This window comes from Heterodontus francisci, chromosome 31 (assembly GCF_036365525.1).
Source record: "Heterodontus francisci isolate sHetFra1 chromosome 31, sHetFra1.hap1, whole genome shotgun sequence".
Classification (NCBI taxonomy): domain Eukaryota; kingdom Metazoa; phylum Chordata; class Chondrichthyes; order Heterodontiformes; family Heterodontidae; genus Heterodontus; species Heterodontus francisci.
The window spans coordinates 6,167,760-6,182,500 of record NC_090401.1 but is presented as its reverse complement, the minus strand read 5'-3'; the positions used below and the strand labels follow the sequence as shown (position 1 = coordinate 6,182,500).

At 44.4% G+C, this 14,741-nt stretch overlaps 1 protein-coding gene across 1 annotated transcript in view; it reads right to left on the bottom strand.

Moving 5' to 3' along the window:
* The window catches only part of LOC137346933 (cytosolic 5'-nucleotidase 1A-like), a 163,383-nt gene that overhangs the window by 90,980 nt on the left and 57,662 nt on the right, over positions 1–14,741 (bottom strand). Inside the window, exon 6 of the mRNA XM_068010888.1 lies at positions 1–27. This exon is cut by the window's left edge and continues 103 nt beyond it. Coding sequence (XP_067866989.1) covers positions 1–27 — 27 coding nt within the window. The remainder of the gene's footprint in view (positions 28–14,741) is intronic.

The following is a 14,741-nucleotide window of genomic DNA, read 5'->3' as shown; positions in this document are numbered from 1 at the left end:
CAACTGCTCGTTGACAACCTCCACAGCCTAAACACAAACAAACAACATCATACCTTCATAACACACCCTACATGTAGTAAGGTGTCTCACTGAGCGACATAGGGAAATATTAGGACAGGTGACCAGAACTTTGCTCAAAGAAGTTTTAATGAGGGTCTTTAAGAAGGAAAAGGAGGAAGAGAGTGGAGAGGTTTAGGGAGGGAACTCCAGAGCTCAGGGCCCAGGCAGCTGAAGGTATGGCTGCCAATGGTGGAGTCATTAAAATCAGGGATGTTCAAGAGACAGGACTAGAGAGGCATAGATATCTCGAAGGACTGGAGGATGTTACAGAGCTATGGAGGGGAGAAGCCAATTATTCAATTGCTATTGTAATTGGAATTCAGGAAATTACATACTTAACAAATAATTACTTTGCATTGATCTTCGAGGTAGTGCAGTGTTTCTCAAACTGGAGTTTCTGACCCCTGTGGGTCTATACAGACTTTCCTGGCAGTCAGTAAAATTATGTGTAAGTGCCATTGTCCACAGTAAACGTATGAGTTTTGGCTGGAAGTGTGCTTCTATTCTCCCTGTGCTGCCACCCTCCCCGTGCTCCCATCCGCCCTCCCCGTGCTCCCGCGCCCCCTCCCCGTGCTCCCGCTCTCCCGTTCAGGGAGAATAACTAACTGGAGGAAAAGCCAACTTCAATGGGGTAAGAACAGATCTGGGACGAATAAATTGGAGTCAAAGGTTGGCAGGAGAAACGATAGCTGAACAATGGGCTACATTCAAAGAAGAGATAGTTCGGGCACAATCAAGGGATGTTCCCTCGAAGGGAAAATAGGGCAAACACATCCAGAGCTCCCTGGATGACAAAAGAGATAGAGATTAAGATAAAAAAGAAAAATTGTGCTTATGACAGTTGCCATGTAGAAAATACTATTGAAAACCAGGCTGAATATAGAAAGTTCAGAAGGGAAGTGAAAAAGCAAATAAAAGAAGCAAAGAGAGAGCATCAAAAGAGATTGGCAGTTAACGTAAAAGGGAATCCCAAAGTTTTCTACAGACATATGATTATTAAAAGGGTGTAAAAGGAGGAGTGGGGCTGATTAGGGACCAAAAGGGGATTTGCACATAGAACATAGAACATTACAGCGCAGTACAGGCCCTTTAGCCCTCGATGTTGCGCCGACCTGTGAAACCATCTGACCTACACTATTCCATTTTCATCCATATGTCTATCCAATGACCACTTAAATGCCCTTAAAGTTGGCGAGTCTACTACTGTTGCAGGCAGGGCGTTCCACGCCCCTACTACTCTCTGTGTAAAGAAACTACCTCTGACATCTGTCCTATATCTATCACCCCTCAACTTAAAGCTATGTCCCCTCGTGTTTGCCATCACCATCCGAGGAAAAAGGCTCTCACTATCCACCCTGTCCAACCCTCTGATTATCTTATATGTCTCTATTAAGTCACCTCTTCTCCTCCTTCTCTCTAACGAAAACAACCTCAAGTCCCTCAGCCTTTCCTCGTAAGACCTTCCCTCCATACCAGGCAACATCCTAGTAAATCTCCTCTGCACCTTTTCCAAAGCTTCCACATCCTTCCTATAATGCGGTGACCAGAACTGCACGCAATACTCCAGGTGCGGCCGCACCAGAGTTCTGTACAGCTGCAGCATGACCTCGTGGCTCCTAAACTCGATCCCCCTACTAATAAAAGCTAACCATATGCCTTCTTAACAGCTCTATTAACCTGGGTGGCAACTTTCAGGGATTTATGTACCTGGACACCAAGATCTCTCTGCTCATCTACACTACCAAGAATTTTCCCATTAGCCCAGTATTCTGCAATCCTGTTACTCCTTCCGAAGTGAATCACCTCACACTTTTCCGCATTAAACTCCATTTGCCATTTCTCAGCCCAGCTCTGCAGCCTATCTATGTCCCTCTGTACCCTACAACATCCTTCGGCACTATCCACAACTCCACCGACCTTCGTGTCATCCGCAAATTTACTAACCCACCCTTCTACACCCTCATCCAGGTCATTTATAAAAATGACAAACAGCAGTGGCCCCAAAACAGATCCTTGCGGTACACCACTAGTAACTAAACTCCAGGATGAACATTTACCATCAACCACCACCCTCTGTCTTCTTTCAGCTAGCCAATTTCTGATCCAAAGCACTAATTCACCTTCAATCCCATACTTCTGTATTTTCTGCAATAGCCTACCGTGGGGAACTTTATCAAACGCCTTACTGAAATCCATATAGACCACATCCACGGCTTTACCCTCATCCATCTGTTTGGTCACCTTCTCGAAAAACTCAATAAGGTTTGTGAGGCACGACCTACCCGTCACAAAACCGTGCTGACTATCTCTAATTAACTTATTCTTTTCAAGATGATTATAAATCCTATCTCTTATAACCTTTACCAACATTTTACCCACAACCGAAGTAAGGCTCACAGGTCTATAATTACCAGGGCTGTCTCTACTCCCCTTCTTGAACAAGGGGACAACATTTGCTATCCTCCAGTCTTCCGGCACTATTCCTGTCGACAATGATGACATAAAAATCAAGGACAAAGGCTCTGCAATCTCCTCCCTGGCTTCCCAGAGAATCCTAGGATAAATCCCATCTGGCCCAGGGGAGTTATCTATTTTCACTCTTTCCAAAATTGCTAACACCTCCTCCTTGTGAACCTCAATCCCATCGAGCCTAGTAGTCTGTATCTCAGTATTCTCCTCGACAACATTTTCTTTCTCCACTGTAAATACTGACGAAAAATATTCATTTAACACTTCCCCTACCTCCTCTGATTCCACACACAACTTCCCACTACTATCCTTGATTGGCCCTAACCTATCTCTAGTCATTCTTTTATTCCTGATATACCTATAGAAAGCCTTAGGGTTTTCTTTGATCCTATCCGCCAATGACTTCTCGTGTCCTCTCCTTGCTCTTCTTATCTCTCCCTTTCGATCCTTCCTGGCTAGCTTGTAACTCTCAAGCGCCCTAACTGAGCCTTCACGTCTCATCCGAACATAAGCCTTCTTCTTCCTCTTGACAAGTGCTTCAACTTCTTTAGTAAACCACGGCTCCCTCGCTCGACAACTTCCTCCCTGCCTGACAGGTACATACTTATCAAGGACACGCAGTAGCTGCTCCTTGAATAAGCTCCACATTTCGATTGTGCCCATCCCCTGCAGTTTCCTTCCCCATCCTACGCATCCTAAATCTTGCCTAATCGCATCATGGAGGCAGAGGGCATAACTGAGGTATTAAATGAATAATTTGCATCTGTCTGGACCAAGGAAGAAGATGCAACCCAGGCAACGGTGAAAGAGGAGGTAATTCAGACACCGGAAGGGTTTAAAATTGATAAGGAGGAGGTATTGGATAGGCTGTCTGTACCAGGGCCGGATGAGATACTTCAAGGATACTGAGGGAAGTGAGAGTGGAAATTGCAGAGGCACTGGCGATAAGGGCGGCACAGTGGCGCAGTGGTTAGCACCGCAGCCTCACAGCTCCAGCGACCCGGGTTCAATTCTGGGTACTGCCTGTGTGGAGTTTGCAATTTCTCCCTGTGTCTGCGTGGGTTTCCTCCGGGTGCTCCGGTTTCCTCCCACATGCCAAAGACTTGCAGGTTGATAGATTAATTGGCCATTATAAATTGCCCCTAGTATAGGTAGGTGGTAGGGAAATATAGGGACAGGTGGGGATGTGGTAGGAATATGGAATTAGTGTTTCTTTCTTTCTTTTGGGCCTCCTTATCTCGAGAGACAATGGATACGCGCCTGGAGGTGGTCAGTGGTTTGTGAAGCAGCGCCTGGAGTGGCTATAAAGGCCAATTCTGGAGTGACAGGCTCTTCCACAGGTGCTGCAGAGAAATTTGTTTGTCGGGGCTGTTGCACAGTTGGCTCTCCCCTTGCGCCTCTGTCTTTTTTCCTGCCAATTACTAGCCCTGTCTTTATGGCTGCCCGCCAGCTCTGGCGAATGCTGGCAACTGACTCCCACGACTTGTGATCAATGATTTCATGTCGCGTTTGCAGACGTCTTTATAGCGGAGACATGGACGGCCGGTGGGTCTGATACCAGTGGCGAGCTCGCTGTACAATGTGTCTTTGGGGATCCTGCCATCTTCCATGCGGCTCACATGGCCAAGCCATCTCAAGCGCCGCTGACTCAGTAGTGTGTATAAGCTGGGAGTGTTGGCCGCTTCAAGGACTTCTGTGTTGGAGATATAGTCCTGCCACCTGATGCCAAGTATTCTCCGAAGGCAGCGAAGATGGAATGAATTGAGACGTCGCTCTTGGCTGGCATACGTTGTCCAGGCCTCGCTGCCATAGAGCAAGGTACTGAGGACACAGGCCTGATACACTCGCACTTTTGTGTTCCGTGTCAGTGCGCCATTTTCCCACACTCTCTTGGCCAGTCTGGACATAGCAGTGGAAGCCTTTCCCATGCGCTTGTTGATTTCTGCATCTAGAGACAGGTTACTGGTGATAGTTGAGCCTAGGTAGGTGAACTCTTGAACCACTTCCAGAGCGTGGTCGCCAATATTGATGGATGGAGCATTTCTGACGTCCTGCCCCATGATGTTCGTTTTCTTGAGGCTGATGGTTAGGCCAAATTCATTGCAGGCAGACGCAAACCTGTCGATGAGACTCTGCAGGCACTCTTCAGTGTGAGATGTTAAAGCAGCATCGTCAGCAAAGAGGAGTTCTCTGATGAGGACTTTCCGTACTTTGGACTTCGCTCTTAGACGGGCAAGGTTGAACAACCTGCCCCCTGATCTTGTGTGGAGGAAAATTCCTTCTTCAGAGGATTTGAACGCATGTGAAAGCAGCAGGGAGAAGAAAATCCCAAAAAGTGTGGGTGCGAGAACACAGCCCTGTTTCACACCACTCAGGATAGGAAAGGGCTCTGATGAGGAGCCACCATGTTGAATTGTGCCTTTCATATTGTCATGGAATGAGGTGATGATACTTAGTAGCTTTGGTGGACATCCGATCTTTTCTAGTAGTCTGAAGAGACCACGTCTGCTGACGAGGTCAAAGGCTTTGGTGAGATCAATGAAAGCAATGTAGAGGGGCATCTGTTGTTCACGGCATTTCTCCTGTATCTGAGGAAGGGAGAACAGCATGTCAATAGTCGATCTCTCTGCACGAAAGCCACACTGTGCCTCAGGGTAGACGCGCTCGGCCAGCTTCTGGAGCCTGTTCAGAGCGACTCGAGCAAAGACTTTCCCCACTATGCTGAGCAGGGAGATTCCACGGCAGTTGTTGCAGTCACCTCGGTCACCTTTGTTTTTATAGAGGGTGATGATATTGGCATCGCGCATGTCCTGGGGTACTGCTCCCTCGTCCCAGCACAGGCATAGCAGTTCATGTAGTGCTGAGAGTATAGCAGGCTTGGCACTCTTGATTATTTCAGGGGTAATGCTGTCCTTCCCAGGGGCTTTTCCGCTGGCTAGAGAATCAATGGCATCACTGGTAGGAATATGGAATTAGTGTAGGATTAGTATAAATGGGTGGTTGATGGTTGGCACAGACTCGGTGGGCGGAAGGGCCTGTTTCAGTGCTGTATCTCTAAATTAAACTAAACTAAACTAAATTTTTCAGTCTTCCTTCGACTCAGGGGTGGTGCCAGAGGACTGGAGAATTGTTACACTCTTGTTCAAAAAAGGAAATAAAGATAAGCCCAGCAACTACAGACCAGTCAGTTTAACCTCAGTGATGGGGAAACTTCTAGGAAGAATAATTCGAGACAAATTAAAAGTCACATGGACAAATGCAGGTCAATTAAAGAAAGCCAACATGGATTTGTTAAGGGAAAATCATGTTTAACTAACTTACTGCAGTTTTTTGGAAGAGGTAACAGAGAGGGTTGATGAGGGCAATGCTGTTGATGTGGTGTACATGGACTTTCAAAAGGCATTTGATACAGTGTCACACAACAGAATTCTGAACAAAGTCATAGCTCGTGGAATACATGAGTGGCAGCAACATGGATTCGGAATTGGATGAGTGACAGGAAACAAAGAGTAGTGGTTAAAAGATGTGTTTTTGGGCTGGAGGAAGGTTTGTTGTGGAGTTCCCCAAACGTCAGTGTTGGGACCCTTGCTTTTCCTGATATATATTAATGACCTAGACCTTGGTGTCCAGCATACAATTTCAAAGTTTGCGGATGATACAAAACTTGGAGGCATTGTGAACTTTGAGGAAGATAGTGTAGAACTTCAAAAGGATATAGAAAAGTTGGTGGAATGGGTGGACTGGCGGCAGATGAAGTTCAATGCATAGAAATGTGAAGTGATTCATTTTGTAGAAAGAACATGGAGAGACAATATAAAATAAAAGGTACAATTCTAAAGGGGGTGCAGGAGCAGAGGGACCTGGGTGTATGGGTGCATGTCATTGAAGGTGGCAGAACAGGTTTAGAGACCGGTTAATAAAGCATACAGCATCCTGGGCTTTATTAACAGGGGTATAGAGTACAAGAGCAAGGAAGTTATGTTGAACTTATATAAGACACTAGTTCAGCCTCAGCTGGAGTATTGTGTCCAGTTCTGGGCGTCGAACTTGAGGAAAGATGTAAAGGCATTGGCGAGAGTACAGAAAAGAATGGTTCCAGGGATGAGGAATTTCAGTTATGAAGATAAATTGGAGAAGATAGGACTGTTTTCCTTGAGGAGAAGGCTGAGAGGTGATTTGATAGAGATATTCAAAATCTGGACAGAGTAGATAGGGAGAAACTGTTCCCACTCGTGAAAGGATTGAGAACAAGTGGGCACAGGTTTAAAGTAATTGGTAAAAAAAAGCAAAAATGACACGAAGAAAAACTTTTTCACGCAGCGAGTGGTTAAGGTGTAGAATGCACTGCCTGAGAATGTGGTGGAGGCAGGTTCAACTGAAGCATTCAAAAGGGAATTAGACTGTTACATTAAAAAGAAGAATATGCAGGGTTACGGGGAGAAGGAGGGGGCGTGGCACAAGGTGAATTGCTCATTTGAAGAGCTGGTGCAGACATGATGGGAAGAATGGCCTCCTTCTGCGCTGTAACAATTCTGTGATTCTTTCCCCTTGCTCCTTCTCTCCCCTTGCTCCCGCCCTTCCCGTGCTCCCACTCTCCGCCTGCTCCCACTCTCCCCGTGTGCTCCCGCTCTCCCTCCCTGTTCCCGCTCTCCCTCCGTGCTCCCGCTCTCCCCGTGCTCCTGTTTAGGATAGACAGATTCTGCAGTTTGAAGCAGGCACACCCATCCCGCTAACATATTTTATTAAAAGCATTATTAAAATACTCTTTACATGGAACAATTTCTTATTATATTATACAGTATTACAATTTAGATGGAGGTCGGTGATTAATAATCCTTTTGGAAAAGGGGCCCTTCAACCAAAATAGTTTGAGAACCACTGGATGTTGAGGATGAGATACAAGAAAAATGCTAAATAAATCAAGGGCAGGAACTGACTAACTTCAATATAAATAAAAACATGGTAATGGAGAAACCAATGAAATTAAAGATCAACAAATCCTGAGGACATAGTACTCCCAGGGTATTGAAAGAAGCAGGTGAGCAAATTGTTGATGTATTCTAAGTTTTCTGACGATACTAAGTTAGATGGCACAGTAAGTCGTGTAGACAGAAGCAAAAAGTTGCAAATAGCCTTGGAACAATGATTTTCCCTGGATAGTTTGAGCATTAATGAGTCTCTAAGGTGGCCAAAATGGGATCTTCAGCTGAAATTCTGGTTTAAAGGACAAAGAACAGTACAGCACAGGAACAGGCCATTCAGCCCTCCAAGCCTGCGCCCATCTTGATGCCTGTCTAAACTAAAACCTTCTGCACTTCCTGGGTCCGTATCCCTCTATTCCCATCCTATTCATGTATTTGTCAAGATGCCTCTTAAACGTCACTATTGTACCTGCTTCCACCACCTCCCCTGGCAGCAAGTTCCAGGCACTCACCACCCTCTGTATAAAAAAACTTGCCTCGCACATCCCCTCTAAACTTTGCCCCTCGCACCTTAAACCTATGTCCCCCAGTAACTGACTCTTCCACCATGGGAAAAAGCTTCTGACTATCCACTCTGTCCATGCCACTCATAACTTTGTAAACCTCTATCATGTCGCCCCTCCACCTCCGTCGTTCCAGTGAAAACAATCCGAGTTTTTCCAACCTCTCCTCATAGCTAATGCCCTCCAGACCAGGCAACATCCTGGTAAACCTCTTCTGTACCCTCTCCAAAGCCTCCACATCCTTCTGGTAGTGTGGCGACCAGAATTGCACGCAGTATTCCAAGTGTGGCCTAACTAAAGTTCTGTACAGCTGCAGCATGACTTGCCAATTTTTATACTCTTTGCCTCGACCGATGAAGGCAAGCATGCCGTATGCCTTCTTGACTACCTTATCCACCTGCATTACCACTTTCAGTGACCTGTGGACCTGTACACCCAGATCTCTCTGCCTGTCAATACTCCTAAGGGTTCTGCCATTTATTGTATACTTCCCACCTGTATTAGATCTTCCAAAATGCATTACCTCACATTTTTCCGGATTAAACTTCATCTGCCATTTCTCCGCCCAAGTCTCCAACCGATCTATATCCTGCTGTATCCTCTGACAATCCTCATCACTATCCGCAACTCCACCAACCTTTGTGTCATCCGCAAACTTACTAATCAGACCAGCTACATTTTCCTCCAAATCATTTATATATACTACAAACAGCAAATTCCACTTGTAATGCAAGACGCCATCTTGGAGGATTGTTAAGGGCTGATTGCCACTTAAATTGCGAGCTGGCGCTCATTGAAGAGGCTGCACAGCATTTTAGTGGCTAGCACTTCACCTAATGCCTTCTCCTAACAGTGACCAGCTGATTGAGAGTAAACTCGTCATTGCTGAGGATTTCAAATTTTGCTTAAAGGTGTATCACCTCTTACTGTTCACTTGCTGCTGGACGTTCGAGGGTGACTGTTGATACACATTGGGAAACATTCCTGGGCACTTTGTCAAGACTTCACCAACACCATCAACCTTTATTCTTGGAATTCTCTGAAGACTTCAGCTAAAAAGAATAAGTGCTGGAGACTTGCCAATCAGGTGATAAAGATGGTAGACAGAAAGGATCTTTGTTTGGAAAATCAGGATGTAGAATCAGTTTGGGTGGAGCTAAGAAACAATAAAGGCAGAAAACATTCATGGGAATTGATTTTAGGCCCCCCCTAACAGTGTAGGGCAGAGCATAAATCAGGAAATTAGCGGTGCTCACAATAAGGATAATACAGTAATGATGGGGAACTTTAATTTTGATATAGACTGGGCAAACCAAATTTGCAGTAATAGTGTGAGGACAAGTTCATGGAATGTATACAAGATAGTTCTCTAGCTCAGCATGTCGAGGGACCAACGAGGGAACTGGCTACTTTGGGTCTATCTTTGGCGCAATGAGAAAGGGTTAAATAATAACCTTATATTTATCACTCTAGGCAAGAGTGATCATAATATGGCAAAATATTGTATTGAGTTTGAGAGTGATTTCATTAAGTACAAAACTAGGATCTTAAATCTGAACAAAGCAAACGATGTAGGTATGAGGTGTGAGTTGGCTAACGCAGAATGGTAAATTAGATTAAAAGACATGAAGGGAGGCAAGCAATGGTTAGAATTTAAAGAATTAAGACATAATTTGCAAGAAACATACATTCCCTTAAAGAATAAAAACCCCACAGGAATAGGGCTCCAAGCCTGGCTAACAAGAACAGTTAAAGCTTATAATGTTGCCAAAAAAGAATAGTGAGCCTGAGGATTGGGAAGATTTTAGAATTCAGCAAAGGAAGCCCAAAAAATAGTGAAGGAAAGAAAAAAGAGAATATGAGAGTAAACTAGCAAGAGACATAAAAACAGATTGTTAACTGTTTCTACAGGTATATAAATGGGAAGAGACTAGTGAAAGTAAACGTGGGCCCTTTAGAGGCAGAGACAGGAGAAAGTATAATGTGGAATAACAAAATTGCAGAGACATTAAACAAATACTTGTATCTGTCTTTATGGCAGAAGACATAAAAAAACATTCTGGAAATAACAGTCTATTGGAAAGGAGGAACTTGGAAGGATATTAATAAAATAAATATTATGGAGAAATTAATGGAATTTAAATTCAACAAATCGCCTGGATTTGACCTGCATCCTAGGGTTTTTCAGGAGGTAGCTGCAGAGATGGTGGATGCATTGGTTTTGATCTTCCAGAATTCCTTAGATTCTAGAACAGTCCCCATGAATTGGAAAGTATCAAACGTAACCCCACTGTTCAAAAAAGGAGGGAGAGCGAAAACAGGGAACTATAGGCCAGTTAGCCTGAGATCATTAGTAAGGAAAATGCTAGAATCTATTGCTACAGATGGGGTGACAGGGCACTTAGAAAATCATAATATAGTTAAGCAGAGTGAACATGATTTATGAAAGGGAAGTAGTGTTTCACAAATCTGTTAGAGTTTTTAAGGGTGTAACTAGCAGGGTAGATAAAGGGGAACCAATGGATATCGTGTATTTGGATTTTCAAAAAACATTAGTGACCCAGATGTATTTTTATGACAATCTGGTAATTACATGGTCACCATTACGGATATTCGCTTTTAATTTCAGATTTATTTATTTAACTAAATTTAAATTCCACAACTGCAATGTGAGATTTAAATTGGATTACTGGTCGAGTAACATAACCACTATGTTACCATACCCATAAACAGAGAGACGACAGAGGGTAGAAATAAAAAGGTCATTTTGGACTGGCAGGCTGTAAACAGTGGAATACCACAGGATCAGCGGTTGGGACTCATCTAGTTACAGCCAATATCAAAAGGAGAAGCCATTTAGTTTCTCGAGCCTGTTCCACTATTCAATGAGATCATAACTGATCTGCGACCAAACTCCATATACACAGCTTTGCATCAGATTCTTTAATACCTCTGGTTAACAAAAATCCATCAATCATTTGAAAATTAATAATTGGTCTCACATCAATTACCATTTACTGAAGGGAATTCCAAACTTTGACCACACTTTGTGTGTAGAAGCTTTTCCTAATTTCACTCCTGAAAGGTCTGGCTCTAATTTTTGACTATGCCTCCCAGTTCTAGACTCCTCAACTAGCGGGAACTGTTTTTCTCTATCTACCCTATTTGTTCCCCTTAATACCTTGAAAACTTCGATGAAATCACCCCTCAGCCTTCTAAATTCCATGGAATACAACCCTAGTTTGTTTAATGTCTCTTTGCAGCTTAACCCTTGGAGTCCAGGTATCATTCTGGTAAATCTACACTGCACTCCTTCCAAGGCTAATCTATCCTTTCTAAAGTAAGGTGACCAAAAGTGCTCACAATAATCCAGGTATGGTCTAAGCAGAGCTTTGGATAGCTCGACCACGACTTCTACCCCCTTGCATTCTATTCCTCTAACTGTCAAGGCCAGCATTTCATGAGTCGTTCTGATTAATTTAGAAACATAGAAAAATAGGAGCAGGAGTAGGCCATTCGGCCCTTCGAGCCTGCACCGCCATTCAATACAATCATCCAAACTCAGCACCCTGTTCCCGCTTTCTCCCCCTATCCCTTGATCCCATTAGCCCTAAGAACTCTTTCTAACTCTTTCTTGAATATATTTAATGATTTGGCCTCAACTGCTTTCTGTGGTAGAAAATTCCACAGGTTCACCACTCTCTGGGTGAAGAAATCTCTCCTCATTTCAGTCCTAAATGGCTTACCCCTTATCCTTAGACTGTGACCCCTGGTCCTGGACTCCCCTGCCATCGGGAACATTCTTCCTGTATCTAGTCTGTCCAGTCCTGTGAGAATTTTGTAGGTTTCTATGCGATCCCCTCTCATTCTTCTCAACATTAGTGAATACAAGCCTAATCAACCCAATCTCTCTTCATACATCAGTACAGCCATCCCAGGAATCAGTCTGGTGAACCTTTGCTGCACTCCCTCCATAGCAAGAACATCCTTCCTCAGATAAGGAGACCAAAACTGCACACAATATTCCAGATGTGGTTTCACCAAGGCCTTGTATAATTGCAGCAATACATCCTTGCTCCTGTACTCGAATCCTCTCGCTATGAAGGCCAACATACCATTTGCCTTCTTAACTGCCTGCTGCATGCTTACTTTCAGCGACTGGTGCACAAGAAAACCCAGGTCTCGTTGCACCTCCCCCTTTCCCAATCTTTCGCCGTTCAGATAATAATCTGCCTTTCTGTTTTTGCCACCAAAGTGGATAACCTCACATTTATCCACATTATACTGCATCTGCCATGTATTTACCCACTCACTCAACCTGTCCAAATCACACTGGAGCTTCTCTGCATCCTCATCACAGCTCACATTCTCACCCAGCTTTGTGTCGTCTGCAAACTTGGATATATTACATTTAATTCCCTCATCTATATCATTGATAGATATTGTGAATAGCTGGGGTCCCTGCGGTACCCCACTAGTCACTGCCTGCCACTCGGAAAAAGACCTGTTTATTCCTACTCTTTGTTTCCTGTCTGCCAACCAGTTCTCTATCCATGTCAGTACCTTCCACCCAATCCCATGAGCTTTAATTTTCCATGCTAATCTCTTATGTGGAACCTTATAGAAGGCTTCTGAAAGTCCAAATACACCACATCCACTGGTTCTCCCTTATCTATTCTACTAGTTACATCTTCAAAATATTCCAGTAGATTTGTCAAGCATGATTTCCCTTTCGTAAATCCATGTTGACTTTGTCCGATCCTGTCATTGTTTTCCAAGTGCTCTGCTATTACATCTTTTATGATGGACTCCAGCTTTTTCCCCACTACTGATGTCAGGCTAACCAGTCTATAATTCCCTGTTTTCTCTCTACCTCCTTTTTTTAAATAGTGGGGTTACATTAGAACAAAGAACAATACAGCACAGGAACAGGCCATTCAGCCCTCCAAGCCTGCGCCGATCTTGATGCCTGTCTAAACTAAAACCTTCTGCACTTCCGGGGTCCGTATCCCTCTATTCCCATCCTATTCATGTATTTGTCAAGATGCCTATTAAACGTCTCTATGGTACCTGCTTCCACCACCTCCCCCGGCAACAAGTTCCAGGCACTCACCACCCTCTGTGTAAAGAACTTGCCTCGCACATCCCCTCTTAAATTTGCCCCTCGCACCTTAAACCTATGTCCCCTAGTAACTGACTCTTCCACGCTAGGAAAAAGCTTCTGACTATCCACTCTGTCCATGCCGCTTATAACTTTGTAAACCTCTATCATGTCGCCCCTCCAGCTCCGTCGTTCCAGTGAAAACAATCCGAGTTTATCCAACCTCTCCTCATAGCTAATGCCCTCCAGACCAGGCAACATCCTGGTAAACCTCTTCTGTACCCTCTCCAAAGCCTCCACGTCCTTCTGGTAGTGTGGCAACCAGAATTGCACGCAATTTAAAAAAAATTTATTTAGAGATACAGCACTGAAACAGGCCCTTCGGCCCACCGAGTCTGTGCCGACCAACAACCACCCATTTATACTAATCCTACACTAATTCCATATTCCTACCACATCCACACCTGTCCCTATATTTCCTGACTACCTACCTATACTATGGGGCAATTTATAATGGCCAATTTACCTATCTGCAAGTCTTTGGCATGTGGGAGGAAACCGGAGCACCCGGAAGAAACCCACGCAGACACAGGGAGAACTTGCAAACTCCACACAGGCAGTACCCAGAATTGAACCCAGGTCACTGGAGCTGCGAGGCTGCGGTGCTAACCACTGCCGCCCAATATTCAAAGTGTGGCCTAAAGTTCTGTACAGCTGCAGCATGACTTTCCTATTTTTATACTCTATGCCCCGACCTATGAAGGCAAGCATACCGTATGCCTTCTTGACTACCTTATTCACCTTCGTTGCCACTTTCAGTGACCTGTGGACCTGTACGCCCAGATCTCTCTGCCTGTCAATACTCCTAAGGGTTCTGCCATTTACTGTATACTTCCCACCTGCATTAGATCTTCCAAAATGCATTACCTCACATTTGTCCAAATTAAACTCCATCTGCCATTTCTCCGCCCAAGTCTCCAACCAAGTCTATATCCTGCTGTATCCTCTGACAATCCTCATCATTGTCCCCAACTCCACCAACCTTTGTGTCGTCCGCAAACTTACTAATCAGACCAGCTACATTTTCCTCCAAATCATTTATATCTACTACAAACAGCAAAGGTCCCAGCACTGATCCCTGCGGAACACCACTAGTCACATCCCTCCATTCAGAAAAGCACCCTTCCACTGCTACCCTCTGTCTTCTATGACTGAGCCAGTTCTGTATCCATCTTGCCAGATCCCCTCTGATCCCATGTGACTTCACCTTTTGTATCAGTCTGCCATGAGGGACCTTGTCAAAGGCTTTACTGAAGTCCATATAGATAACATCCACTACCCTTCCTTCATCAATCATCTTTGTCACTTCCTCAAAAAACTAAATCAAATTAGTGAGACACGACCTCCCCTTCACTAAACCATGCTGCCTCTCGCTAATAAGTCCATTTGTTTCCAAATGGGAGTAAATTCTGTCCCGAAAAATCCTCTCTAATAATTTCCCTACCACTGACGTAAGGCTCACCGGCCTATAATTTCCTGGATTATCCTTGCTACCCTTCTTAAACAAAGGAACAACATTGGCTATTCTCCAGTCCTCTGGGACCTCACTGTAGCCAATGAGGATGC